Source organism: Eubalaena glacialis, chromosome 5 (genome assembly GCF_028564815.1).
Source record: "Eubalaena glacialis isolate mEubGla1 chromosome 5, mEubGla1.1.hap2.+ XY, whole genome shotgun sequence".
Classification (NCBI taxonomy): Eukaryota; Metazoa; Chordata; class Mammalia; order Artiodactyla; family Balaenidae; genus Eubalaena; species Eubalaena glacialis.
The window spans coordinates 116,167,481-116,195,034 of record NC_083720.1 but is presented as its reverse complement, the minus strand read 5'-3'; the positions used below and the strand labels follow the sequence as shown (position 1 = coordinate 116,195,034).

The following is a 27,554-nucleotide window of genomic DNA, read 5'->3' as shown; positions in this document are numbered from 1 at the left end:
AGACCCACTTCAGACCCAGGGACACATACAGACTGAAAGTGAGGGGGTGGAAAAAGATATTCCATGCAAATGGTAATCAAAAGAAAGCTGGAGTAGCAATTCAAATATCAGACAAAATAGACTTTAAAATAAAGACTATCACAAGAGACAAAGAAGGACACTACATAATGATCAAGGGACCAATCCAGGAAGAAGATATAACAATTGTAAATATTTTGCACCCAACATAGGAGCACCTCAATACATAAGGCAAATACTAACAGCTATAAAAAGGGAAGTCGACAGTAACACAATCATAGGAGGAGACTTTAACACCCCACTTTCACCAATGGACTGATCATCCAAAATGAAAATAAATAAGGAAACACAAGCTTTAAATGACACATTAAACAAGATGGACTTAATTGATATTTATAAGACATTCTATCCAAAAGCAACAGAATACACTTTCTTCTCAAGTGCTCTTGGAACATTCTCCAGGATAGACCATATCCTGGGTCACAAATCAAGCCTTGGTAAATTTAAGAAAATTGATATCGTATCAAGTATATTTTCCAACCACAACGCTATGAGACTAGATATCAATTATAGGAAAACATCTGTAAAAAATACAAACACATGGAGGCTAAACAATACACTACTAAATAACCAAGAGATCACTAAAGAAATCAGAGGAAATCAAAAAATACCTAGAAACAAATGACAATGAAAACACGACGACCCAAAACCTATGGGATGCAGCAAAAGCAGTTCTAAGATGGAAGTTTATAGCAATACAAGCCAACTTCAAGAAACAAGAAACATCTCAAATAAACAACCTAACCTTACACCTAAAGCAATTAGAGAAAGAAGAACAAAAAAATCCAAAGATAGCAGAAGGAAAGAAATCAGAAATATCAGATCAGAAATAAATGAAAAAGAAATGAAGGAAATGACAGCAAAGATCAATAAAACTAAAAGCTGTTTCTTTGAGAACATAAACAAAATTGACAAACCATCAGCCATCACTGCAGCACTATTTACAATCGCCAGGACATGGAAGCGACCTAAGTGTCCATCAACAGATGAATGGATAAAGAAGATGTGGCACATATATACAATGGGATATTACTAAGCCATAAAAAGAAACAATACTGAGTTATTTATAGTGAGGTGGATGGACCTAGAGTCTGTCACACAGAGTGAAGTAAGTCAGAAAGAGAAAAACAAATTCCGTATGCTAACACATGTATATGTAAACAAAAGAAATGGATCTGAAGAACTTAGGGGCAGGACAGGAATAAAGATGCACACATAGAGAATGGACTTGAGGACACGGGGAGGGGTACGCGTAAGCTGGGATGAATTAAGAGAGTGGCATGGACATATATACACTACCAAAGGTAAAATAAATAGCTAGTGGGAAGCAGCCACATAGCACAGGAATGTCATCTCGGTGTTTTGTGACCACCTAGAGGGGTGGGATAGGGAGGGTAGGAGGGAGAAGCAAGAGGGAGGAGATAAGGGGATATACATATATGTATAGCTGATTCACTTTGCTATAAAACAGAAACTAACAAACCATTGTAAAAAAATTATACTCCAATAAAGATATTTAAAAAAAAGAAAACCATCAGCGACACTTATCAAGAAACAAAGGGAGAAGACTCAAATCAATAGAATTAAAAATGAAAAAGGAGAAGTAGCAACTGACACTGCAGAAATACAAAGGATCATGAGAGATTACTACAAGCGACTATATGCCAATAAAATGGACAATCTGGAAGAAATGGACAAACTCTTAGAAAAGCACAACCTTCTGAGACTGAACCAGGGAGAAATAGAAAATAAAAACAGACCAATCACAAGCACGGAAATTGAAACTGTGATTAAAAATATTCCAACAAACAGAAGCCCAGGACCAGATGGATTCACAGGCAAACTCTATCAAACATTAAGAGAAGAGCTAACACCTATGCTTCTCAAACTCTTCCAAAATACAGCAGAGGGAGGAACACTCCCAAACTCATTCTATGAGGCCACCATGACCTTGATACCAAAACCAGACAAAGACGTCACAAAAAAGGAAAACTACAGGCCAATATCACTGACGAACATAGATGCAAAAATCCTCAACAAAATACTAGCAAACAGAATCCATCAGAACATTAAAAGGATCATACAGCATGATCAAGTGGGGTTTATCCCAGGAATGCAAGGATTCCTCAATATACGAAAATAAATCAATGTGATAAACCATATAAACAAACTGAAGGAGAAAAACCATATGATCATCTCAATAGATGCAGAAAAAACTTTTAACAAAATTCAACGCCCATTTATGATTAAAAAAAAACCTGCATAGAGGGAACTTACCTCAACATAATAAAGGCCATATATGACAAACCCACAGCCAACATCGCTCTCAATGGTGAAAAACTGAAACCATTTCCACTAAGATCAGGAACAAGACAAGGTTGCCCACTCTCACCACTATTCTTCAACATAGTTTTGGAAGTTTTAGCCACAGCAATCGGAGAAGAAAAAGACATAAGAAGAATCCAAGTTGGAAAAGAAGAAGTAAAACTGTTACTGTTTGCAGTTAACATGATACTATACACAGAGAATCCTAAAGGTGCTACCAAAAAGCTACTAGAGCTAATCAATGAATTTCGTAAAGTAGCAGGATACAAAATTAATGCACAGAAATCTCTTGCATTCCTATACACCAATGATGAAAAATCTGAAAGAAAAATTAAGGAAACACTCCCATTTACCACTGCAACAAAGAGAATAAAATACCTAGGAATAAACCTACCTAAGGAGACAAAAGACCTGTATGCAGAAAACTATAAGACACTGATGAAAGAAATTAAAGATGATACAAACAGATGGAGAGATATACCATGTTCTTGGATTGGAAGAATCAACATTGTGAAAATAACTATACTACCCAAAGCAATCTACAGATTCAATGCAATCCCTATCAAACTACCACTGGCATTTTTCACAGAACTAGAACAAAAAATTTCACAATTTGTATGGAAACACAAAGGACCCCAAATAGCCAAAGCAATCTTGAGAAAGAAAAACGGAGCTGGAGGAATCAAGCTCCCTGACTTCAAACTATACTACAAACTACAGTAATCAAGACAGTATGGTACTGGCACAAAAACAGAAATATAGATCAATGGAACAGGATAGAAAGCCCAGAGATAAACCCATGCACATATAGTCACTTATCTTTGATAAAGGAGGCAAGCATATACAGTGGAGAAAAGACAGCCTCTTCAATAATTGTTGCTAGGAAAACTGGACAGCTACGTGTAAAAGAATAAAATTAGAACACTCCCTAACACCATACCCAAAAATAAACTCAAAATGGATTAAAGACCTAAATGTAAGGCCAGACACTATAAAACTCTTAGAGGAAAACATAGGCAGAACACTTTATGACATACATCACAACAAGATCCTTTTTGACCCACCTCCTAGAGAAATGGAAATAAAAACAAAACTAAACTAATGGGACCTAATGAAACTTCAAAGCTTTTGCACAGCAAAGGAAACCATAAACGAGATGAAAAGACAACCCTCAGTATGGGAGAAAATATTTGCAAATGAAGCAACAGACAAAGGATTAATATCCAAAATATACAAGCAGCTCATGCAACTCAATACCACAAAAACAACCCAATCCAAAAATGGGCAGAAGACGTAAATAGACATTTCTCCAAAGAAGATATACAAGTGGTCAACAAATACATGAAAAGATGAACATCACTAATCATTAGAGAAATGCAAATCAAAACTACAATGAGGTATCACCTCACATCAGTCAGAATGGCCATCATCAAAAAATCTACAAACAAATGCTGCAGAGAGTGTGGAGAAAAGGGAACCCTCTTGCAGTGTTGGTGGGAATGTAAATTGATACAGCCACTATGTAGAACAATATGGAGGTTCCTTAAAAAACTAAATATAGAACTACCATATGACCCAGCAATCCCACTACTGGGCATATACCCTGAGAAAACCATAATTCAAAAAGAGTCATGTACCACAATGTTCATTGCAGCTCTTTACAATAGCCAGGACATGGAAGCAACCTAAGTGTCCATCAACAGATGAATGGATAAAGAAGATGTGGCACATATATACAATGGAATATTACTCAGCTGCAAAAAGAAACGAAATTGAGTTATTTGTAGTGAGGTGGATGGACCTAGAGTCTGTCATACAGAGTGAAGTAAGTCAAAAAGACAAAAACAAATACTTTATGCTAACACATATATATGGAATCTAAAAAAAAAAAACAAAGGTTCTGAAAAACCTAGGGGCAGGACAGGAATAGAGATGCAGACGTAGAGAATGGACTTCAGGCCACGGGGAGGGGGAAGGGTAAGCTGGGACGAAGTGAGAGAGTGGCATGGACATACATACACTACCAAATGTAAAACAGATAGCTATTGGGAAGGAGCCGTGTAGCACAGGGAGATCAGCTCGGTGCTTTGTGTCCACCTAGAGGGGTGGGATAGGGAGGGTGGGAGGGAGACGCAAGAGGGAGGGGACATGGGGATATATGTATACGTACAGCTAATTCACTTTGTTATAAAGCAGAAACTAACACACTATTGTAAAGCAATTATACTCCAATAAAGATGTTAAAAAAAAAAGCAACAAAGGAAAACAAAAGAAAAATCTTAACACGTGGAAGAAGTTCTGCAAGAATATATAATAACCAACTATAGTATGGGGAAAACAGAGGACTTTTCACTTCCTAATTTAAATATTGTTTAAAAAACTTAATAGGAACCTTTTATGACCAAAATTTTAAATAAAAATAAAATTTGAAAACTGAAAGAAAAAAAAATTGCAACATCCCTTGCCCCACACTGTACCTATTCTCTTTAATTCGAATGTTTTAATCTTCTCATTGCACTTATCACTTTCTGACCTAATATGAAGTTTTTAAATTCTTTATCGTCTATCTATACCAATTAAAACACATTATAAGAGGGTGGGAATGTCTACTGTATCCACTGCTGAACCCCCAGAACAGCATATAGCAGGCATTCATAAATATTTTCTAAATGAATGAAGTGAACTGACTCTGTCTTCATCTTATTTTCATTTAATTCTTCTCAAAGTTTAGCTGTCTTTTCTTTTTCTCCCACCCCTAATTTGCCTCTCTTTTTCTATACTCATTTTCATTTAATATAGCAAATGACTCCATTTATATATAAACCATTGTAGTTTTTAATAATGCATAAGGTTATGAAACTTCTATACAAACACAAGCATATTCTACAGGCATTCTGAATCCACACCACATTTTCTGAAAATTATATACTTATCCTTGCTGAGAATGGTCAACTGCAATGCCAAACACATAAAGCCCTTAAACCTAGTGCAATTTAGCATTTTTATGGAGTGAAAAACATAATTTAAATGCAGCACCATTATTTTACATTGATCACAACAAAACAAGCCTAAAAAGTAACCACAGAAAACTGAGATCAAGCTGGAAAATTAAAAGTGAAAAATAATTTGACCATATGACTGTTTTAAACCAAAACACATGAAGAAATGAAATAAGAAAAATGTGTGTATCCTAATTAAGGGGAGAAAATTCTAGTCCTCTTTAATAAGCCATTAAACTTTCAAAAGTAATAAACAGTAATTTAAATAACCTAATCTTCAAGAGGAAAGAACAGCACATACCTCTTTCTAAACACTCCACACAAATTTCTACATCAATTCAATCTAGAGTAAATGGAGATGAAAGCCTCCTCTCAACAAATCTTTGAAACAATCACCTTTTACTCTACCCCCAAAATAAGATCATATCCAAACAACTGTTCATAATATTTAATTGGAATCTTACTACACATATAATTTTAAAATTTAACTGGAAAGCATATGGCTCTTTAAGAAACACTCCCGAGTTTCCAAGAGATTACTTTGATTCAAACTATATCTTTGGTTGGCTCAGATAAGAATGTATCTTAGCTACACTGTTTACGTAAGTGCAACAAATACCTTGGTCTTTTACCAAAATATAACCCAAATAATAGCCAAGTGGGTCAGAATAAAATGAAATGTGTTTTTGCCCTCTCTCCTGTCCTCCCTTCTCCCTCTTTACCTTCCCTTCCATTCAGTCTTCTCTTAACTTATTCAATACATATTTATTAGGAATCTATGACTCTTGGAGTGAAAGAAAATGCTAGAGCTACTAAATAAATGTTCAGAAAGCACAACTGCAATCTAAGCAGTTGAATTCTGAAGAGACAGACAAGTGTATTAGTACTAGAAACATTATGTCTTTTATGAGGCTATTAACATACTTGGATACAAGTCTGAATTATTGCTGTAATAAGCAGATACTGACCATCCCCAGGGGATAATTAAGCAATGTGTCCAACAGTATATGGGATAATCTGCCCTTTCTGTGCTTTTCAAGTCCAGTGAAAAGGAAAGAGTCCTAGGAGGAAATTTAAGAATAAGATCCTAGGAGGCTACAGAAGTTCTCAAAATGTATTTTTAATAAACAAAACCCAATACTTTAAATATAGGTCATTTTATAATCACTTATCTATTTAAAATATTATAATTCAAAATGCGAATTTATACCTTAAAATTTTTAACAGATATTATTCCTTTAAACTAGGTTCCACAGTCTACTACTTTCCTGATTTTTACCATCAAAAATTTTAAAACTTTGATTAGCCAATGGAATCATGTCTCTTTTCAACTTTATAAATGAGGAGACAAATTAAAAATTTGCTTAACAAAGAGAAGATCCCTTGACATTTTAAGCTATAAAAATTTTACTTGGGCTTCCCTGGTGGCGCAGTGGTTGAGAATCTGCCTGCCAATGCAGGGGACACGGGTTCGAGCCCTGGTCTGGGAAGATCCCACATGCCGCAGAGCAACTGGGCCCGTGAGCCACAATTACTGAGCCTGCGCGTCTGGAGCCTGTGCTCCGCAACAAGAGAGGCCGTGATAGTGAGAGGCCCGCGCACCGCGATGAAGAGTGGCCCCCGCTTGCCACAACTAGAGAAAGCCCTCGCACAGAAACGAAGACCCAACACAGCCATAAATTAAAAAATAAATAAATAAATTTTAAAAAAAAATGCTCCACTATAAAATCCAGGATTTAAAAAAAAAAAAAAAAATTTTACTTACAGGGAATCTGCACTGATTTTTCAGAATCTCAGAGTATAAAAACAAAAACAGGACCACCTAAATATATAGAATGTGCAAGATAATCAATATTTATCCATTACATTGTTCCTTCTAACACAAGTCAAACAAGTGAAGTTATAAGACTTAGTAATGCTCACAGAGCAGCTACCTTGATCAAAACTGCCGAGAACAACATCAGGGGCTTAAAATACTCGAAAAAATATTTGTTGGATGGATGGCAGGCAGGCTGGCAGGAAGAAAGAAGGCTACCTAGCAGTTGGATCTATTTCTGCTGGCAAAACTAACACCCATATTGAGATACTAAAATTTTTAGAAGAGAGATCAATAAAATCATTAAGAGATAATAGGAATAAGAAGAAAGGCAAAATATGAAATCTAAACCCCTTTATCCAAATGAGAAAAGACTTTTAAGGTTCACTGATAAAGAATTTAATTTAAATATATAAGCAACAGTTCTACTGGCATTAGTTTAATTAAATTCATTTTTCAATTAAGTATATCTTAAGGTGAAAGAAAAAGCAACTAACATAAAATGAAATCGAGTACACAAATAAGTCAACTGAAGCCCTATATACATAATAATGTTACCTACCATGCCTGAATTTAGAACAGATTCTCCTATTCCCTATTAATGTGGTGCCACAGCATCACAGAACATTCTAAAAGAATGCTTTAATATTCTTTAAAGAATTTAAAACTGTTTAAAGAAACCTGTGTCTTTCAGAAGAAATAAAACACTTTTAGATCAATTATTTGCGTATTTGAAAAGTCAATTGATGATGATGATTCAATATACCACAAAATATCCATAAACAAAAATTATGATCCAGAAATAACAATGTTACTACTCACAAAATGTGGATATTTAATTTTTTTAATTTATATCTTTTATTAACGTTTATATATTTTACTTTGTCTTGGTAAAAACTGTCAAAGAAACATAACTTGATTATGTCAGTGATTACTGATTATTCTATTTCTATAAAAAATCTGTTTAAAATGGAATGTTGTTTACAAGAAAAATACAAATAATTCATCTCAAAACTATCAAAACAATGTATTTACAGAGAAAGTATCTAATCAATTAAACAGGTAAGTTAAGAGAAACATTTCTACCAAACAACAATTACTTATGTCTGACCTAAGTTAATTGATTTGCTAATGATACCCATCAAATCTGATAAACCCTATGCTGTAGTCTCTCTCAGTCTGTAAAGGTCTACATGTTATTTACACTAATAAAACATTAATCAAGGACCAAATTTATGGCTACTCTATAAATGGGGTCAAGGCAGGTCAGACTTACATAAAAAGAAAAAAAAAGGTTGGTCTCTGCAGTGAAAAGAAAACCCTTATTACTTATTCTTCCTGCCCCTGGGATTAAGTCCAGTAGTTGAACACTGCTACACAAATACATCCATTGCTATGTAAACTCATTTAACCTCAATGTATTAAATATTTATAAAAGGAAAGTCAAACCTACTGATTTTAGAAAAATAAATCTCTAAATTGTCCCTTTAAAATATATTCTACTCTCTAAAGAACGAGAGAATAAAAATTTCAAATATTACCTCCACTATTTCACTAAAGAATGTTAGTTCTCTTTATACCACTGTTTCTTTGTAACATTTGCTTAAAAGACAAAGGCTAAAGTACTTTCTATAGGCTAAGCACTAAGGTAAAGAAGACAGTTTCTAATGACAGGAGGCAAACAAATCCAAACAGAGTAAGATAAACATAGATAAGAAATCAGGAAAAAGTTATTATAAAACCTACAATTACATGTGATATAAAAACAAATAAGTTATTCAAATAATTCTTTCTCCAATAAGAAATAATAAGAAGCAGCTGTTCTGGATAAAATATTTGAGAATAACATGAAATTTATTTCTTCACAAGACAGAGAAAAGTTTTAATGTAAAATATTTATTATACGTATATGTATTTTCTTTTCTCTTGGTAATAATCTTCAAAGAAATATCACTTGACTATTGTCAAGATTATCTGTTAAAGCAAATTTCTGTTTAAGAAAGAATGTTATTTACATGAAAAATATAAATAATTGAAATAAAAACTATAAAAACAATGTACTTACAGAGAAAGTATCATATCAATTAAACACAAATATCTACTGGTTTTGCAAGGCACTTCTCTAGGAGCCAGGGATATAACAATAAGCGAGAGACAGAGGGACTGCCCTCACTAAACATATACTGTACAGGAGGAGACAGACAATAAAGACAAACATGGGGAAAGAATAAAAGATATGGGGAAAAAATTTTAAGAAATGAGGTAAAAATAACCTGGGCAACAGGTTTCAGGGAAGACTTCTCTGACAAGGTGACATCTGAACTGGGACTTAAACCATAATGAAACAGACATGTAAAGATCTGGGGGTAGATCTTCCAGCTATGGTGAAATAAAGAGTCCAACAAATCCTTTCCCAGAAAAACAAGTATAGAACAACAATCATTTCAGTGTTCTGAAATCTGACCAAAAGCAAACAACAAAATCCATAATAATTTTATTCACAAAACTGTGCTAAACACTAAGTAAGAACAAACGAAGTCTGTGGCAATCTTTTCTGGGAATTCCCCGCCCAGACACCATAGGTGTGGTAGTTCCATCGGTCTCTGGCTGCTTATGGAAACCAGCAACTTCACTGCCAGAGACGGCTGACTTGATTTGAAAGAGAGGACAGAAAATGAAGAAAATGCATGCCAAGCCGAAAACTGGAAAAACCTATAGCTCTCCTAGAGTGAGACTATATTTGAAGTTAGGGTGAGCAGGAGACCAGAGAACAAACCAGAAATTAGAGAGGGAGATCCTGGAAATAAACTAGCTTAATAAGAATTTCACACATGGCTATCTGGGTCCCTGAGCAGATACAGGGCAGACTCGAAAAAAGATGAACAAGGAGTAAAAGCTAGAAGATGAAAACTACTTCAAATTTAAATGTGTCCATCAAAACCAAACGCAGATCTACCAGCCATACATGGTCAAAGGTTTCAGAAAGACTTCTTATCATTCACTGACCTCAAAGCTATGGAGAAAAAGGCGTGACCCCTTAAAAGCCAGACCAAAAAAAAAAAATATGAAGAAGAAGAATTCTAAAACAGCTAAGCAACAATATTAAGAACACCTTACCACAAGAGAGACAAATTCTGCAAATTAAGCCCAAGCAAGTAACTTCTAAAAATCAACAAATAAAACCAAATCCAACAACTATAAAAAGAACTATATACCACGATCAAGCAGGAATTAACCCAGGTATGCAGAGTCGGTTCAACATTCCAAAGTCAATTAACGTACTCCATCATACATAAACAAGCTAAAAAGAAAAATCACATGATCATATCAACAGATACCAAAAAAGCACTTGACAAAATCCAATGCCCATTCATGATAAAATCTCTCAGTAAACTAAGAATAGAAGGAAACTTCCTCAAGTTGACAAAGAATATCTACAAAAAAATCCAAAAGCTAACATCATACTTAATGGTGAGAAACTGGAAACTTTCCCATTAAGATCAGTACAAGGCAAGGATGCCCCTCTCACCACTCCTTTTCAACATCGTACCAGAAATCCTAGCTAAAGCAAGAAGACAAGAAAAGGAAATAAAAGGTATACAGATTGGTAAGGAACACCTAAGAATATCTCTGTTCAGAGATTACATGACTATCTATGTAGAAGATCCAAAACAGCTAAACTTTTATCTCACTCCATACAAAAACATTAACTCAAAATGAATCACAGACCTAAATGTAGAGGCTAAAACTACAAAATTTCTAGGGATGAAAAAATACTTCTAGAAAAAAAAAAAAAAAGAAAAGAAAACCCTAGTACTTGTTTTGATCTAAGATTTCTTGAATTTGCCAACAAGTCATAATCCATAAAAGAAAAAAATAGGTAAACTGTACTTTATCAAAATTAAAAACTTTTGCTCTTCAATGAAAATGAAAGGACAAGTCACAGACTGAGAGAAAATGTTTGCAAATCATGTATATGACAAAAGACTTATATCCAGAAATACTGATATATAAACTACTGTTTAAAAGTCAGAACTCATACAGTGAATGAAATTTTTAAATGGGCAAAAAATGTACACAGACATTTTCCCAAAGAAGGCACCTGAGAAAACACTCAACAGGATTAGCCATTAGGGAAATGCAAACAAAAACCAGAGTAAGATACCTACTAGGCTAACTAGGAAAATAGCTTGGCAGTTTCTTAAAAAATTAAACACAGACTTCCCATTCCACCGAGCAATTGTACTCCTAGGTATCTACCCAAGAGAAATGAAAACATATGTCCACACAAAGCCTTGTACACAAACACACATAGAAGCATTGTTTATAATAGCCAAAAACAGAAAGCAATCCAAACGTTCATTGACTGCTGAAGGGATAAACAAAATGTGGTATATCTGTACAATGGAACACTATTAATCAGTAAAAAGGAACAAAATACTGATACATGCCAAAATATGGGTAAAAGCACCAGGAATTACTATAAGAACAGTGTTGGAGAAAGTGACAGTGATCCAAAAACTAAAAGCAATGAGAAATAAATGGAAATTATTTGGGGGTATGTAGAGACACCACTGATGAGGGATGGTAAGCGATACAGTCTACAAACATGAGATTCCAAGCTGACTGAGATCCTGGTCTGACAGTTCCCTGAACTCCTCTCCTTCTCCAAGCTTGTCTTCCACCCTACCTCAGCCATTTATTGCATGGTCATATGCCAGACCTCATCATTTCCAATAACTGAATGGCCTTGGTTCTACTCGCCCCACTCTCTAAACTACTACCTCTCATGTTTATAGCTCACTCATTCTATTACTATCACAACTCTAACAGTGCTTAGAGCTCCAATCCATCCATCCTATCGTTTTCTTTACAGTCACTCTCCTCTTTACCTAGCTTAATAATCATAATCCTGTGGTCAATGATTACAATCAGTCTCTAGCACAAAGAGACTCCCTTGTCCTTCTCTCCCCCATATTCACTTGGCAAAACCTAAACCCATTGAAACCCAACTCTAACTCTACTTCCATATTTACCTCCCAGACTCTGCAACTACATAAAATGCCTTCCCAGGTTACTGTAAATGACCCATCCATGCTCTACTTTAAAGCCAAACCCCCATTTGCATACAAATTCACCCACTCGCAAAACAACTTAAAAACATCACTCCAGAAATTCTCACCTATCTCTTCTACATTAATTTCCCCACTCCTTACCATGAAACTGTTCTCTTGTTCTCATTTTTTAAAAACCCTACTTCCCTTGACTCTGTTCCCCCCACTACATTTTATTTTTGCTCCCCTTTGTAGCAAAATTCCTCTAAAGAACTGTTTATACATATTCTATAATTCCTATTCTCTTATTCTCTTCTTCTTTTCTAAATTCCCTGCAAATAGGCTTTTTTCCACACCACTCTCCCAAAACTACTCCTGACCAAGTCAGAAACAACTTCTGAGCCCGTGGTCAAATCTCAGTCATCACCCTACCACCTTAATGATTTCATCTAATCTCAAGGCATTAAATATCATCTATATTCTTATAACATTCAAGTTTAGATCTCTAATCTGGAGAAATAATTAACAACTGCCTCTACCTGGATGTCTACTAGAGATATAAAAATCAGTATTTCCAAAACTGAACTCCTGATCTTCCCCAATAACTGTTTTATCCACAGCCTTTTCCATCTGGTTGATAGAAACACCATCTTTTCAGCTGCAGAGGCCAAAAATCTTAAGAGTAATACTTGACTCCTAGCTTTGTCTCACAATCCACATCCAATCCATTAGTAAATCCTATCAGTTCTACCTTCAAAATATATTCATAATCCTACTACTTCTTACCTCCTCTACTGCTGCTGTCCTAGTCCACAACACCATCATGTTTAACTAGAATTACTACAGTAGTTCCCTAGTTGATCTCTTTGCTTCTATCCTTAAATTCCTATATAAATCAGCCTTTTTTAAAACATAAGGCAGATTGTCTCCCTCCTCTACTCAAAATCCTGCAATGATTGTTATCTCCTGCAGAACGAATTGCAAAGGTTCTACACAAATCTTGCCCTATGTCTCTGACCTCATTTCTTACTTCTCTCCACTTTGATCACTTGTTCTTGATATACTGGCCTCATTCTTCAGATATGCCAGGGAAGCTTTCATCTGTTTACTGGCTGTTCCCTAGGACTGGAATGCTTTTCCCCTACATGCCCCTATGTTTAACTCCTTCACATCATTCAAGTGCTTGCTTACATGTCACTTGCTCAGTGATCTGTAATATAACCACTCTATTTAAACTACAAACCGTATCAAACCTTTATATTTCCTTTAAAAATCACCATTTCCCTCAACCTGCTTCACATTATCTCTTTCCAAAGAACTTACCACCTTTCATATATAATCCATTACTTATTTTGTTTATTGTTCATAGTCTGCCAATGACTGTTCAAATGTAAGATCTACAAAAAAAAGAATCTTTATCTGTTTTGTTTATTGCTGTATCCCCAGAATCAAGGACAAGTCAAGGTACACAGTCAGTGCATAATAAATATTGGCTGAATGAATAGATGAGGAAACGGATGCTCACAGAAGTAAAAGTACTCCCCATATATCAAAGCTGAAACTTGAACCCAAGGCTAACTTCAAAGCTAAAACTAATATCACAAGAGCATGTTGCCTTATCTACTAAATGTAACACTAACTTGCATAATTGAGGGCATTTAGACTTAGTAGAACCTAAACAAAATAGACTTTTTTTTTTCAGCTTATAAATTCATTTATTTTATTTTATTTTATTTTATTTTATTTTTAACATCTTTATTGGAGTATAATTGCTTTACAATGGTGTGTTAGTTTCTGCTTTATAACAAAGTGAATCAGCTATACATATACATATATCCCCTTATCTCTTCCCTCTTGCGTCTCCCTCCCTCCCACCCTCCGTATCCCACCCTTCTAGCTGGTCACAAAGCACCGAGCTGATCTCCCTGTGCTATGTGACTGCTCCCCACTAGCTATCTATTTTACATTTGGTAGTGTATATATGTCCATATTTACACTACCACTCTCTCACTTTGTCCCAGCTTACCCTTCCCCCTCCCCGTGTCCTCAAGTCCATTCTCTAGTAAGTCTGCGTCTTTATTCCCGTCTTGCCCCTAGGTTCTTCATGACCTTTTTTTTTTTTTTTTTTTTTTAGATTCCATATATATGTGTTACCATACGGTATTTGTTTTTCTCTTTCTGACTTACTTCACTCTGTATGACAGATTCTAGGTCCATCCACCTCACTACAAATAACTCAATTTCGTTTCTTTTTATGGCTGAGTAATATTCCATTGTATATATGTGCCACATCTTCTTTATCCATTCATCTGTTGATGGACACTTAGGTTGCTTCCATGTCCTGGCTATTGTAAATAGAGCTGCAGTGAACGTTGTGGTACATGACTCTTTTTGAATTATGGTTTTCTCAGGGTATACGCCCAGTAGTGGGATTGCTGGGTCGTATGGTAGTTCTATTTTTAGTTTTTTAAGGAACCTCCATACTGTTCTTCATAGTGGCTGTATCAATTTACATTCCCACCAACAGTGTATGAGGGTTCCCTTTTCTCCACACACTCTCCAGCATTTATTGTTTGTAGATTTTTTGATGATGGCCATTCTGACTGGTGTGAGGTGATACCTCATTGTAGTTTTGATTTGCATTTCTCTAATGATTAATGATGTTGAGCATTCTTTCATGTGTTTGTTGGCAATCTGTACATCTTTGGAGAAATGTCTATTTAGGTCTTCTGCCCATTTTTGGATTGGGTTTGCTTTTTGATATTGAGCTGCATGAGCTGCTTGTAAATTTTGGAGATTAATCCTTTGTCAGTTGCTTCATTTGCAAAATAGACTTTTATAACCACTTCTCTTAAAAAAAAGAACTAGTATTAATCAGTGTTTTGCATTAAGTAGAACAAATACATATTCGATCAACAGCACTGACTTAACTCTTTTTCTAAATATAAACTTTAAAAGCATCTAATACCTCAGTGTTGAAATTCAGCCAAAGAGCTATTTATTTTTTTGATGAACAAGCACTTTGAAATTTTTGCTAAAAGTAAGACTAAATTATTAGTCATTCACTCATTGAGAAATATTTATTGATTTCCCAACACTTTCCAGACTCCAGACTACAATTTAGCTCTGTTTCTCATATAGATCACTGCAATAGCCTTGTTATTGTTCTTGATTTCAATTAGGTCTCCTCTCCTTCAACCCATCCTAAACATCACTGCTAGTTATCCTTCCAAAACCCAAGTATCACAATGATAATACTTTCTTAAGACATTTCAAGGTTTCCCATTGCCTTTAGATGAAAATCCGAATACACCACATTAGACCTTTTATGGTCCAGATAACCAATTCTATTCCAATAATTCACACACATACACATGCACACACACTCACACACGTACATACACACCTTCCCACATCACAGTATCTTCAGATATTCTATTCCCTCTATTCAGAATGCTTTTCACACATATGTCCTCCAACTTATCCATAATCCCCACTTTTCCAAAGTCTACATTACTAACCTTACTCATCCTTGAAAATACATCTCAGGAATCATGTTTCCCTGGGGAGGTTCTACCTAATTCTTCTGAACTAAATTGTGGAGTCTTTCTCTTTTTTCACATTCCTACCTTAATGACCTATATGTAAATATTTCTAGCACAGAATTTAGCATATGGCATTAGTTGCAGGTTTATTTATTTGTATTCAACACTAGTCTGTGAGCACCTATAATTATTTACTGAGTGAAATAATTTTAGTAGCATTTAATATAAAATAAAGTTAACAGTACCCTCTTCTACAACATTAACGAGACAGAGGCTAAATTCCTAGTTACTAGTTCAAATTATTCCTATAGTGATGGTGTCAGTCTCTCAACTCTAGACAGAACAGTATATAAAACATTCTTAAACAATAATTTTGTTCAGAATGCTATTTCCAATGGCAGCCAATCACACCTTTTAATCTATACCCTGGGTCTTCAGTCCAAGTAATCCAAAATCAACTGCCACGGGCTTCCCTCTTAGCGCAGTGGTTAAGAATCCACCTGCCAATGCAGAAGACACGGGTTCGAGCCCTGGGCCGGGAAGATCCCACATGCCGCGGAGCATCTAAGCCCTTGTGCCACAACTACTGAGCCTGTGCTCTAGAGCCCGCGAGCCACAACTACTGAAGCCCACGCGCCTAGAGCCCGTGCTCCACAACAAGAGAAGCCACCGCAATGAGAAGCCTGCACACTGCAACAAAGAGTAGCCCCCGCTCACCACAACTAGAGAAAGTCCGCGGGCAGCAACGAAGACCCAACACAGCCAAAATAAATAAATAAATAAATTTATTTTTGAAAAAAAGAAAAAATCAACTGCCACGAAACAGACCCAAAGTAGTCCACTCATCATTTCCTCAATTTATTCTTATCCTTTAATTCTCTCACTTTCTTAAATCTATTTTTCCCTTGTATCTTTCTATCTCTGTACTTCACTTTTCTTTCCTACTACTGACTATTCTTTCCTTGAATTCTTCTTCCCTTTTGCCCAGGCCATGACATAAGAGAGATAATATAGACCATACTAGTCTATTTATTGGCTCTACAAATATAATAGAATTTTCTAGGAAGTCCAAATAAGTATCAGTTTTCCTTATATTTGCTAACAGAATCATCAGTATACTTTTGCCAAAGGTTTACTTACTGAAAAACAAAGAACTGACTTTATCATTAAGTACCTAACCATGAAGAGAACAAAATGATTAAATATTGAAATATTTATAATAATTAATATCTAAGCTCACTATATCACTGACTGCAAAAACAATATAGTGCCAAAAATATCAGTTCCGATGGCAAAAATACAATAACATCTTAAAGTAAAATATACATGGATATAAAATAGATTACCTTCCTTCGTTGACAAGTTCAATAAAAGCAAGGCCTGCATTCTTCTGAATAGAATTCTGCCACTCCTAAAAAATAGCAGAAAATAGCTGAACAAATTTCACTCAGTAGGTTATTTCTTTAAAACAATAATTATGAAAAACGTCACCCATATCAATTTCATACTTAATTGAAATTGATTTAATGGAAATTAATTAATTTCCAAAAGATCTTAATGGAAAAGTTTTGTTAAACATGCTGTCTACCCAATGCAGCCCCATGAACACATAAATAGTTGACATTAAAAAGTAAAGTAAACAAGTTAGCAACAATTTGATTCTAGATAAACTAAATGAGCCTATCTATATTTATATTGCCCTTTTAGTTCTGTACCATTATATCCTACTAATTTAACTGAAACAGTTTGAAAGGAAGGCAGCAAAGAAGACCAAGGACAGAGGTTTTGTTTTTGTTTCTTTAAGAGATGCATTACCCCAAATGAGGGGAAGATGGAATTAAGTAGCTCCCTAAACTTAATAAATAGCACACATTCTACAAAAATTGATGATTAATGATTGAGAAAGAGACGAGAGATCAGTGAATTTGGCTAGACTACTTGTAAGCTGAAAAACTATAATTTACTAGCATATGAATTAGCAAAAGAGGTATAAAATTATTAATATGTTCTTTATGAATAAGTTATCCATTAAATCGCCCCCTGGCGGTCCAGTGGTTAAGAATCCATCTTCCGATGCAGGGGACCTGGGTTCAATCCCTAGCCGGGGAACTAAGGTCCCACATGCCGCACGGCAAGTAAGCCTGCACCCCACAATTAGAGAGCCCGTGTGCGGCAACTACAGACCCCACATGCTCTGGAGCCTGCGCACCACAACTAGAGCGCCCCCGCGCTGCAACTACTGAGCCCGTATGCTCTGGAGCCTGTGCGCCACAGCTACAGACAAGCCCGCGCAACACGACTAGAGAGAAGTCCACGTGCTGCAACAAAGAGCTCACGTGCCTCAATGAAGAGCCCGGGCGCCTCAATGAAGAGCCCGGGTGCCACAACGAAAGATCCCCGATGCCCCAACTAAGACCTGACTCAGCCAAAAATAAAAAGTAAATACATAAATATTTTCTTAAAAAAGCCTCAGAAGAAAATTAACCAGTAATATATACAGAAATGAATTTTTTTAATCCTCATCTCAAAACAGATATAAAATACGCATTAATCCAATAAAGCTGGGCCCACATGAACTGAAATGTAGCTAGATTTGAGAAATGCCAATGCATGCGTGTGTGTATTTTTTAAAGAACTAGACATATATACATAATCTTTATGTTCCTTAAAACTAAAGAGCCCTTATATTCCACCTACGTAATATCCCTCAACTAATCTTTTTTTGTCCTTTTATAATGGTCAAAACAAGAGACAGTACTAGTGACCTTACCACTGTTATCATAAGCAGTATTCATATATTCTGAATCTAACACCTTTAAGAGTTTTTAATTCCATGTAATTTCACCCCTGAAGACTGTTCTGTGTCATGCCAAATTCTGATTTAGTTTTAAGCCTCATCCTTTCACAGCTACTTTCTCCTTTTTATCCCCAGTATTTATTACTTTCATGTTTTGAAAAACCCAAGGTGGCCCTCAGGACTGAAATGGCTGTTTGCCATAATTTTGTTATAGAGTTCTATTTCATGAATAGTGTCAGCAAGAACATACTAACAGAACATATACAGTAGAATGAAAAGTAGATATAAAGTCAGTCAGACATTTGAGGCTACAGTAATTGGTTAGGACTAGGTGAGAAGATAAAGCAATGTGTTGCTGAAAAACAAGAAGTCATGGGATCTATGTTCTCAAACTGACTATGACACTAACAGGATATGTACATAAACAGATCACTCTACATCTCTAGGTCCTCAATACCCCCTTAAAAAAATTCTTAAAAGATGTGTGATTTTATGATTCAACAACTTACAAACATTTAGAAATTAGTGGCTCATAAGTCCAAAATATATACTCTCAAAATTCACAACAGCCAGCAAACTGAAACAACAAAATAGAGATCTTATATTTCTTTCAATAAGGTAAACCAAGTCAAGGATAAATAGAAATACCCATCTAATTTAAAATCCTATTCTTTCCAGCAAAATGAAGTAAACAGACAGACAATACAAAGGAAAGCAATCAAACTCCATGAAGAAGTAAATCTCTGAGAGAAGAGGATGTGTCATACCCTCCACTCTTCTCAGAAATAGGAGGAAGAAAAGAGAAAAAAGCAGAAACCGCAGGTAAGTTTTTTGACCCTGGTCCAGAAGGTTCCACACCTCACTTCCGAGGCAGAGCACAGGGAGATGCCAAGTCTCAAAGAGCTGCCCTAAACCTAGTAATGCACAGGAAGAGTAGATAGAGACAGATTTAATGGTAGATGGACCTAAAACAGCCTCACAGTAACTCATGCCCTTGGAGGAGTCAGAAAATTATCACAGAAAGATGTACACATAGTTGAGGCTTTGAGGGGATGAGGAAAACACAGCTGTGACCTTTGTTGATAGACAGCAGGGAATCAGAAAGGATGGTAACAGAGGGATGCCCTAGCCAAGGAACAGAAGCAAAATCTCACTCCTCAGCTCTTATGCCCAACAGAGCACTCTCAGCAAGCCACCTGGAAATCTGATACAGCACCAGAGTGTGAGGAGGCAAGACCTTAAACTGAGTTTTCCTTTAGATCACTTACTTGAGGGAAAAATCTCAAAAGGGAAATTAAATTTAGTAAAAAGAAAATAAAGTTACTTTTCTCGCTAGAAAAAAAGAAATTAGGAAGAAAGGCAAGAGGTTACCCCATATATAATTCTTTAGATCAGACATTTTATTTTAAAAAGTATCTACTAGTATTATTTTTCTCAAATCCATTTTGTCTGATTTAAAACTGCAACAGGTGGGGATTTTTATGTCATATAAAACTCAAACCCCACATGAAAAACATAGGTAACAGTAGAGACACTCAAATTTTAAGTATACACGTAAACATCATTTTGATTTTATTTTCATTTATGTATACAAACTGACTTTTACTGATAATGTAAACTTAAATTTCACAAAGATTTTAAATTTCACAAAGATTTTAAACAGCATGATTTAGGTCAGATAGAAAACTAGTTAAAGTTAGTGTAACTATAAAAACATTACCATCTAAAAATTTTATGACCTCAACTTAAATTGGTATGCCACACAATTTTTTTCTTTTAAACTATAAACAAATTAGACATGAAGATACACATAGAACTTGAAGACTCCAATTTTTCTTACAAAAGCTCAGAAACATATTTATGACTGCTAATACATTTGGATTCTTGTTTTCTCAAACATCATCTATAAACTCATATTATTTAACTTGTAGTAACAGCTATCTAAACACCTGGAATAAAACTTTTTCACCAGTTAAAAAAATTAGACAAAATGAGAAATGAAGTGAAAATACAAATCTTACCTACGTTTTGGGTAGTTATAAAAATCTTACAATTCTTAAAGATATCAGAGTTTTAATTTGCCTATAATCCGTTCCTAATTATAAACTATTTAACATTTAATAAAATATCACATACCAGGTACATAAAGATATACTGATAGGAATTAATAACCCAGGTAAAAAGAAGCTGCAACCCATGAGAACAGGAAATTAATTTGTTTTAATAAACCCAGCTGTTAGTCAAAGCCAACAAGTTTTCTCCATACTAAAACACTGACTACAATCCTTAAGGAAGTCACCAAAACTACAAAGAAGATTCATGCTATCCTAAAGCATTTTCTGCACTTCTGAGACCATTATTAAAGAAGGTGTTAGTCTAAACAATTTCACAAACCACAGCTCAAAATAACCTTTAGTGAGTTTTAACAGTTGAAAGAAAAGCTTAATGGTTATCCTCTCTCATGATCATTTCAATATTTCATCATAGTATTTACAATTATATAGCAATGCAAAATGCACCATACATTTAAAGGTCTTGGTTATTCTTTTCCCAGAGGTATTGATGAAAAACATGTTAAAAGCCTCAAATCCAACCACTAATGCAGCTAAGTAATTTTAAAACACATTTCAGCACTTTGGAGAGGAAGGACTCAAAACACAACTGAGTCAATAATTTCATACTGTTCTAAGCTGTATTTAATTGACTATCACTTCCTAAGGCCATAACTGTTGACTAGTCAATTTTTACTAAAATATACTCTTAGCTTACTAATGCTCTTAAGTCATACAACAACAACAACAGTGATAGTATATATTAGTGAAATCTAGTAAATAAACAGTTACACCAATTTTCAAACATGTGCTTTTGGTGGTAAAAGTCCACCAAACTTGGGTTGGGGGAAAAAAAAGACTTCATCAACTAAATTAATTCTATGCCTCCCCACCATCAACAAATATAGAGAAAAAGGGCACCAATAAATGTGCTATATATTAATTTATAATATTTTAATACAACTTTAACTTCCCTAAAGTGAACTTGACAGCTTCCTATAAATTTGATAATCTCCTACAACATATTTTAGTGTCTTGAGTACAGCACATGAATTTATTTAAATTTTAAAAGTAATGCCCAAATATTACCATGCTCTAAAGCAAATAAAATCAAGCTACAGATTGACAAGATAGACTACATATACTCCATGCTGCCACCTTTTTTCTTTTTTAGCCAAGCCATCGATATTGACATTAAATGTATATCAATTTTTTTTATTCTAGTGGGCTAGAAAATCACTAAACCATGTTCTACTCTTAAAATAAAAAAGGTATAAAATGAGTGACTTTGGTTAAACAGCAAAAAACAAGAACAAAAATAATAAAGAGAGGACAAGAGTAATGAGAGAGGGTTAAAAAATTTCTCTACAACCTGAAGGGAAATAACTTGAAGAAGCAGATAAATGCTTGTTACAAAACCCTTAGAAAGGCCAAGAATTGAAGGCACTGATTACATATATGGATGGCTGAGGGACAGGGATGAAAAGAGTTTAAATGAATAAAAGCTGGTATAAAAAACACAGAATCTGAGCTCCTCTCCCCATGTCGATGGCCATCCCCACCATGGTAAGAGACTGGAAGTTTACTTTCCAGAGGAGTAAACCTCTGAACACTTTAAAAAGCCTTACTGTAAAAAACAAAATAACTTGAAAGTATGCTTACTGAACCATGAGACATCAAACAATATTAGAGAAGTGTTCTCTGAGAAAAATGAGAAGCCATGATAACATTTAAAATAAAGCTCATTCATCACCAGCAGACAGCTCATACATAGGCACATAGACTTTTGTGCAATACACTTAAACATGAGCACAAAGGGTCACTAGTCATTAGAGGAAAGACTCATATGAATGACAGACGCCAAAGAAACAAGCAGGAAAAAAAATAATTATTAAAAATGGACAAAATATTAACAAATTAAAATATTAAAAAATATTGTTAATAGGGTAGGAAGAGGAAGACTAAAGAAAAGTATAATTAATACCATCAGAAAGGTAAAAACTTTCATGTAAAAATTCAGGGCAGGGATACTTTTTTATTCACTGGTACCTCTTTGCCTCTGTATTAAGAGTTCTCCAAGCCAAGAGTTTGTGGCCCTCATCAGTGCCCATGATCACAGGCCTTGGGAGCTCCTTTAATCTCTAAGAAGAACTGGAGCAGGAGTTGTAAAATGGACTGTCTTACTGGAGCCCAGAACATCTGGGGAGCCAGATAACCCTCTCTTTGCACAACAGATGAAATTCGTTGTATGAAAAACAGAGTCCTCCAGAGAAACAGAACCAACAAGACAGAGATACGTATTTTATTTATTTTAAGAAAGTGGCTCACATAATTACGGAGGCTGACAAGTCTCTGCAGGGCGAGTTAGCAAGCAGAAGAACCAGGAGAGCTGATGCTGTAATTCTACTCCAAGTCAAAAAGCCTAAAAATCTGGAAAATGAATGGTGTAGTTCCAGACTGAAAGGCACTAGGCTCGAAACCCAAAAAGAGCCAACATGTTAGTTTGAGGACAAAGGCAGGAAAAAGTGATGTCTCAGTTCCAAGGCAGTCAAGCAAGTAGAATTCTCTCTACTCAGGGTATGCTCAGCCTTTTTGTGCTAGTCAGGCCTTCAACTGATTGGATGAGGCCCATCCACATCAGGAAGGACAACCTGCTTTACACAGCCTACCGATTTAAATGTTAATCTCATTCAGAAACTTTCAGAATAATGTCTGAACAAATATCTGGATACCCCATGACCTAGTCAATTTGACATAAAATTAACCATCCAGCTCTCCCCTCCCATCTCCCCTGAAAACCTCAGAAAACTAGAAAATGCTATTAGAAATTAAGAGTATAATAACAAACAAAAATTTTGAAAGAAGTACTGGAAGATGTAGAAGAAGGCTCTCAGGAGAGTAAAATAAAAGATAAAATGAAGAAAAAACAGGTGAGAATGGATATGAAAATTAGATAATTAATCCAGACAGTTCAACATCTAACTAAGAGGAGTTCTGGAAACAGAAATGAGAATACAGAGAAAGAAATTCCCATAGATATAATTAAAGAAAACTTCTCTGAATACAAGTACATACTTTTTCAGACTGAAAAAGTTTACATAAAATATCAAAGACAATGGATTTTAAAAGATCCACCCACATCAAGGTACAATCCAGTAACAACAAACACGTTTTAAAATAATAAAAATACTAAAAGCTCTCACAGAGAAAAAAATAATTGGAAAGATTACAATTTTCAGCCTGTAATACTAATATCCCAACAAGCCACCAATCACATATAAAGGTTAAAAAAAAAAAAAGACATTTTCATACAAGCGAGGTCTAAAAAATTCTACCGTCATGCATTCTTTTTTAAGAAATTACAAAGGACATGCCTCATCAAAATTAATACAGAGACCCCACTATCATCCTCCATCCCAGTTCTGCTTTAATTTTTCCATGGCATACTTATTGCCAATTAGATTTCTTTTTTCCTTTTCTCTTTGTTTTATTCTCTCCTATATTCCAGTGCTAGGTCAGTGACCAGCACATATAGAATAAGTGATCAATAAATGTTGAATCAGTGTATCTTTCATAAAAGAAGGCCACTATAGGACACAGGAAATAGACACTATAGCATAAGAGGGAGAAGAGGAAACATCTAGGTTGATGATAAAAGAAGCCTCCAAATGACACCTTTCTACACAATTAAGGAGTAACCAATCCAGGTGAGAACACGAAAACAGAGAACTCCAGGTACTGTATCTCCAAGAAAAAGAATTGAACCAATAGATACCAAGTGTATTCATTACATTGGTAGAAGTTATATGACTTCAGTGGAAAATTCAGAAATAAATTTGTGGTGGGTACACAGAAATTTAAATTAACAAAAAAAGTAGGAAATTACTAATTCCATGAGAAAGAATGAAAGAAAGAGAGACAAACAAGTGGGAGGGAGGGAGGGAGTGAGGGAGGGAGGAAGGAAGGAAGGAAGGAAGTAAAGAAGGAAGGAAGTAAAGAAGGAGGGAGGAAGGAGAGGCAAGGTGGTTGGGTAAGCATGGTACATTTTGTAGGTCTACACGGATATTTACATTGTCACGAAAATGGAAAACCTAGGTATGGTTTTAACTAAATATTATGATATAACTGTCCTGGAAACAAGAGAGTACATGAAATGAAAAGCGACAGCAATGTAAGTACTCAATAGTCATCTTCCATAGAAGACATAAGATAATATCTAAAACAGAAAAATCCAGAAATAGCTATCATTTAGAAATATGAAAGTAACTAGCAGAGTCAACAGCTAAGAGATCTGAATGTGGCTCCTTCCAGAAAGGAAGAATCAAGGGAAAGAAGAAGAATTGCAGCAGGGAACTGCTGTTTTCAGTTTAAGTTTTATACTATTATTAGATCTGTGAAATAATATATGCTTTCTTTGATAAAAAATAAAATTTATATTAAAAATCATATGTTCTAAATGAGGAATAGTAAATGAATAGAAAAGAGAAATAAAAATGCACATAATATTTTTCTAACTGGAAAATAGGTATTTATGCAAAATTATTCTAAAATATCTCTAAACAATAGAACAAGCATTCAAGTTTCACAATACTGATATCAAAATTATGAAAATGTAAGGTTAATAGCTGACCTTTCAGCAGAAACTCTGCAAGCCCAAAGGGAGCGGCAGGACATATTCAAATTGATAAAAGGAAAAAACCTACAATCAAGATTACTCTACCCAGCAAGAAACTCATTCAGATTCAACAGAGAAATCAAAACCTTTACAGACAAGCAAAAGCTAAGAGAATTCAGCACCACCAAACCAGCTTTACAACAAATGCTAAAGGAACTGCTCTATGCAGGAAACACAAGAGAAGGAACAGACCTATGATAACAAACCCAAAACAACTAAGAAAATGGTAATAAGAACATACATATCTATAACTACCTTAAATGGAAATGGATTAAATGCTCCAACCAAAAGACACAGACTGGCTGAATGGATACAAAAACAAGACCCGTATATATGCTGTCTACAAGAGACCCACTTCAGACCTAGGGACACATACAGACTGAAAGTGAGGGGATGGAAAAAGATATTCCATGCAAATGGAAATCAAAAGAAAGCTGGAGTAGCAATTCTCATATCAGAAAAATAGACTTTAAAATAAGACTATCAGAAGAGACAAAGAAGGGCACTACACAATGATCAAGGGATCAATCCAAGAAGAAAATACAACAATTGTAAATATTTATGCACCCAACATAGGAGCACCTCAATACATAAGGCAAATGCTAACAGCCATAAAAGAGGAAGTCGACAGTAACAAAATCACAGTAGGGGACTTTAACACCCCACTTTCACCAATGGACAGATCATCCAAAATGAAAATAAATAAGGAAACACAAGCTTTAAATAATACATTAAACAAGATGGACTTAATTGATATTTATAAGACATTACATCCCAAAACAACAGAATACACTTTCTTCTCAAGTGCTCATGGAACATTTTCCAGAGAGATCATATCTTGGGTCACAAATCAAGCCTTGGTAAATTTAAGAAAACTGAAATCATTTCAAGTATCTTTTCCGACCACAGCACTATGAGACTAGATATCAATTACAGGAAAAAATCTGTAAAAAATACAAACACATAGAGGCTAAACAATACACTACTAAATAACCAAGAGATCACTGAAGAAATCAAAGAGGAACTCAACAAACACCTATAAACAAATAACGATGAAAAGACGATGACCCAAAACCTATGGGATGCAGCAAAGGCAGTTCTAAGAGGGAAGTTTATAGCAATACAATCCTACCTTAAAAGACAAGAAACATCTCAAATAAACAACATAACCTTACATCTAAAGCAATTAGAGAAAGAAGAACAAAAAAACCCCAAAGTTAGCAGAAGGAAAGAAATCTTATAGATCAGATCAGAAATAAATGAAAAAGAAATGAAGGAAACAATAGCAAAGATCAATAAAACTAAAAGCTGGTTCTTTGAGAAGATAAACAAAATTGAAAAAACATTAGCCAGACTCATGAAGAAAAGAAGGGAGAAGACTCAAATCAATAGAATTAGAAATGAAAAAGGAGAAGTAACAACTGACATTGCAAAAATATAAAGGATCATGAGAGATTACTACAAGCAACTATATGCCAATAAAATGGACAACCTGGAAGAAATGGACACATATTTAGAAAAGCACAAACTTCCGAGACTGAACCAGGAAGAAATCGAAAATATAAACAGACCAATCACAAACACTGAAATTGAGACTGTGATTAAAAATCTTCCAACAAACAAAAGCCCAGGACCAGATGGCTTCACAGGTGAATTTTATCAAACATTTAGAGAAGAGCTAACACCTATCCTTCTCAAACTCTTCCAAAATATAACAGAGGGAGGAACACTCCCAAACTCATTCTACGAGGCCACAATCACCCTGATACCAAAACCAGACAAAGACGTCACAAAGAAGGAAAACTACAGTCCAATATCACTAATGAACATAGATGCAAAAATCCTCAACAAAATACTAGCAAACAGAATCCAACAGCACAATAAAAGGATCATACACCATGATCAAGTGGGGTTAATACCAGGAATGCAAGGATTCCTCAATATATGCAAATCAATCGATGTGATAAACCATATTAACAAATTGAAGGAGAAAAACCATATGATCATCTCAATAGATGCAGAAAAAGCTTTCAACAAAATTCAACACCCATTTATGATATAAACCCTCCAGAAAGTAGGCATACAGGGAACTTACCTCAATATAATAAAGGCCATATATGACAAACCCACAGCCAACATCGTTCTCAATGGTGAAAAACTGAAACCATTTCTACTAAGATCAGGAACAAGACAAGGTTGCCCACTCTCACCACT

At 35.1% G+C, this 27,554-nt stretch overlaps 1 protein-coding gene across 4 annotated transcripts in view; it reads right to left on the bottom strand.

The window, feature by feature from the left end:
- LRBA (LPS responsive beige-like anchor protein) overlaps positions 1-27,554 on the bottom strand; it is a 776,641-nt gene that overhangs the window by 500,889 nt on the left and 248,198 nt on the right. For all 4 annotated transcript variants that reach the window (XM_061192552.1, XM_061192551.1, XM_061192553.1 and 1 more), the window contains exon 35: positions 17,164-17,228. In XM_061192552.1, coding sequence (XP_061048535.1) covers positions 17,164-17,228 — 65 coding nt within the window. The remainder of the gene's footprint in view (positions 1-17,163; positions 17,229-27,554) is intronic.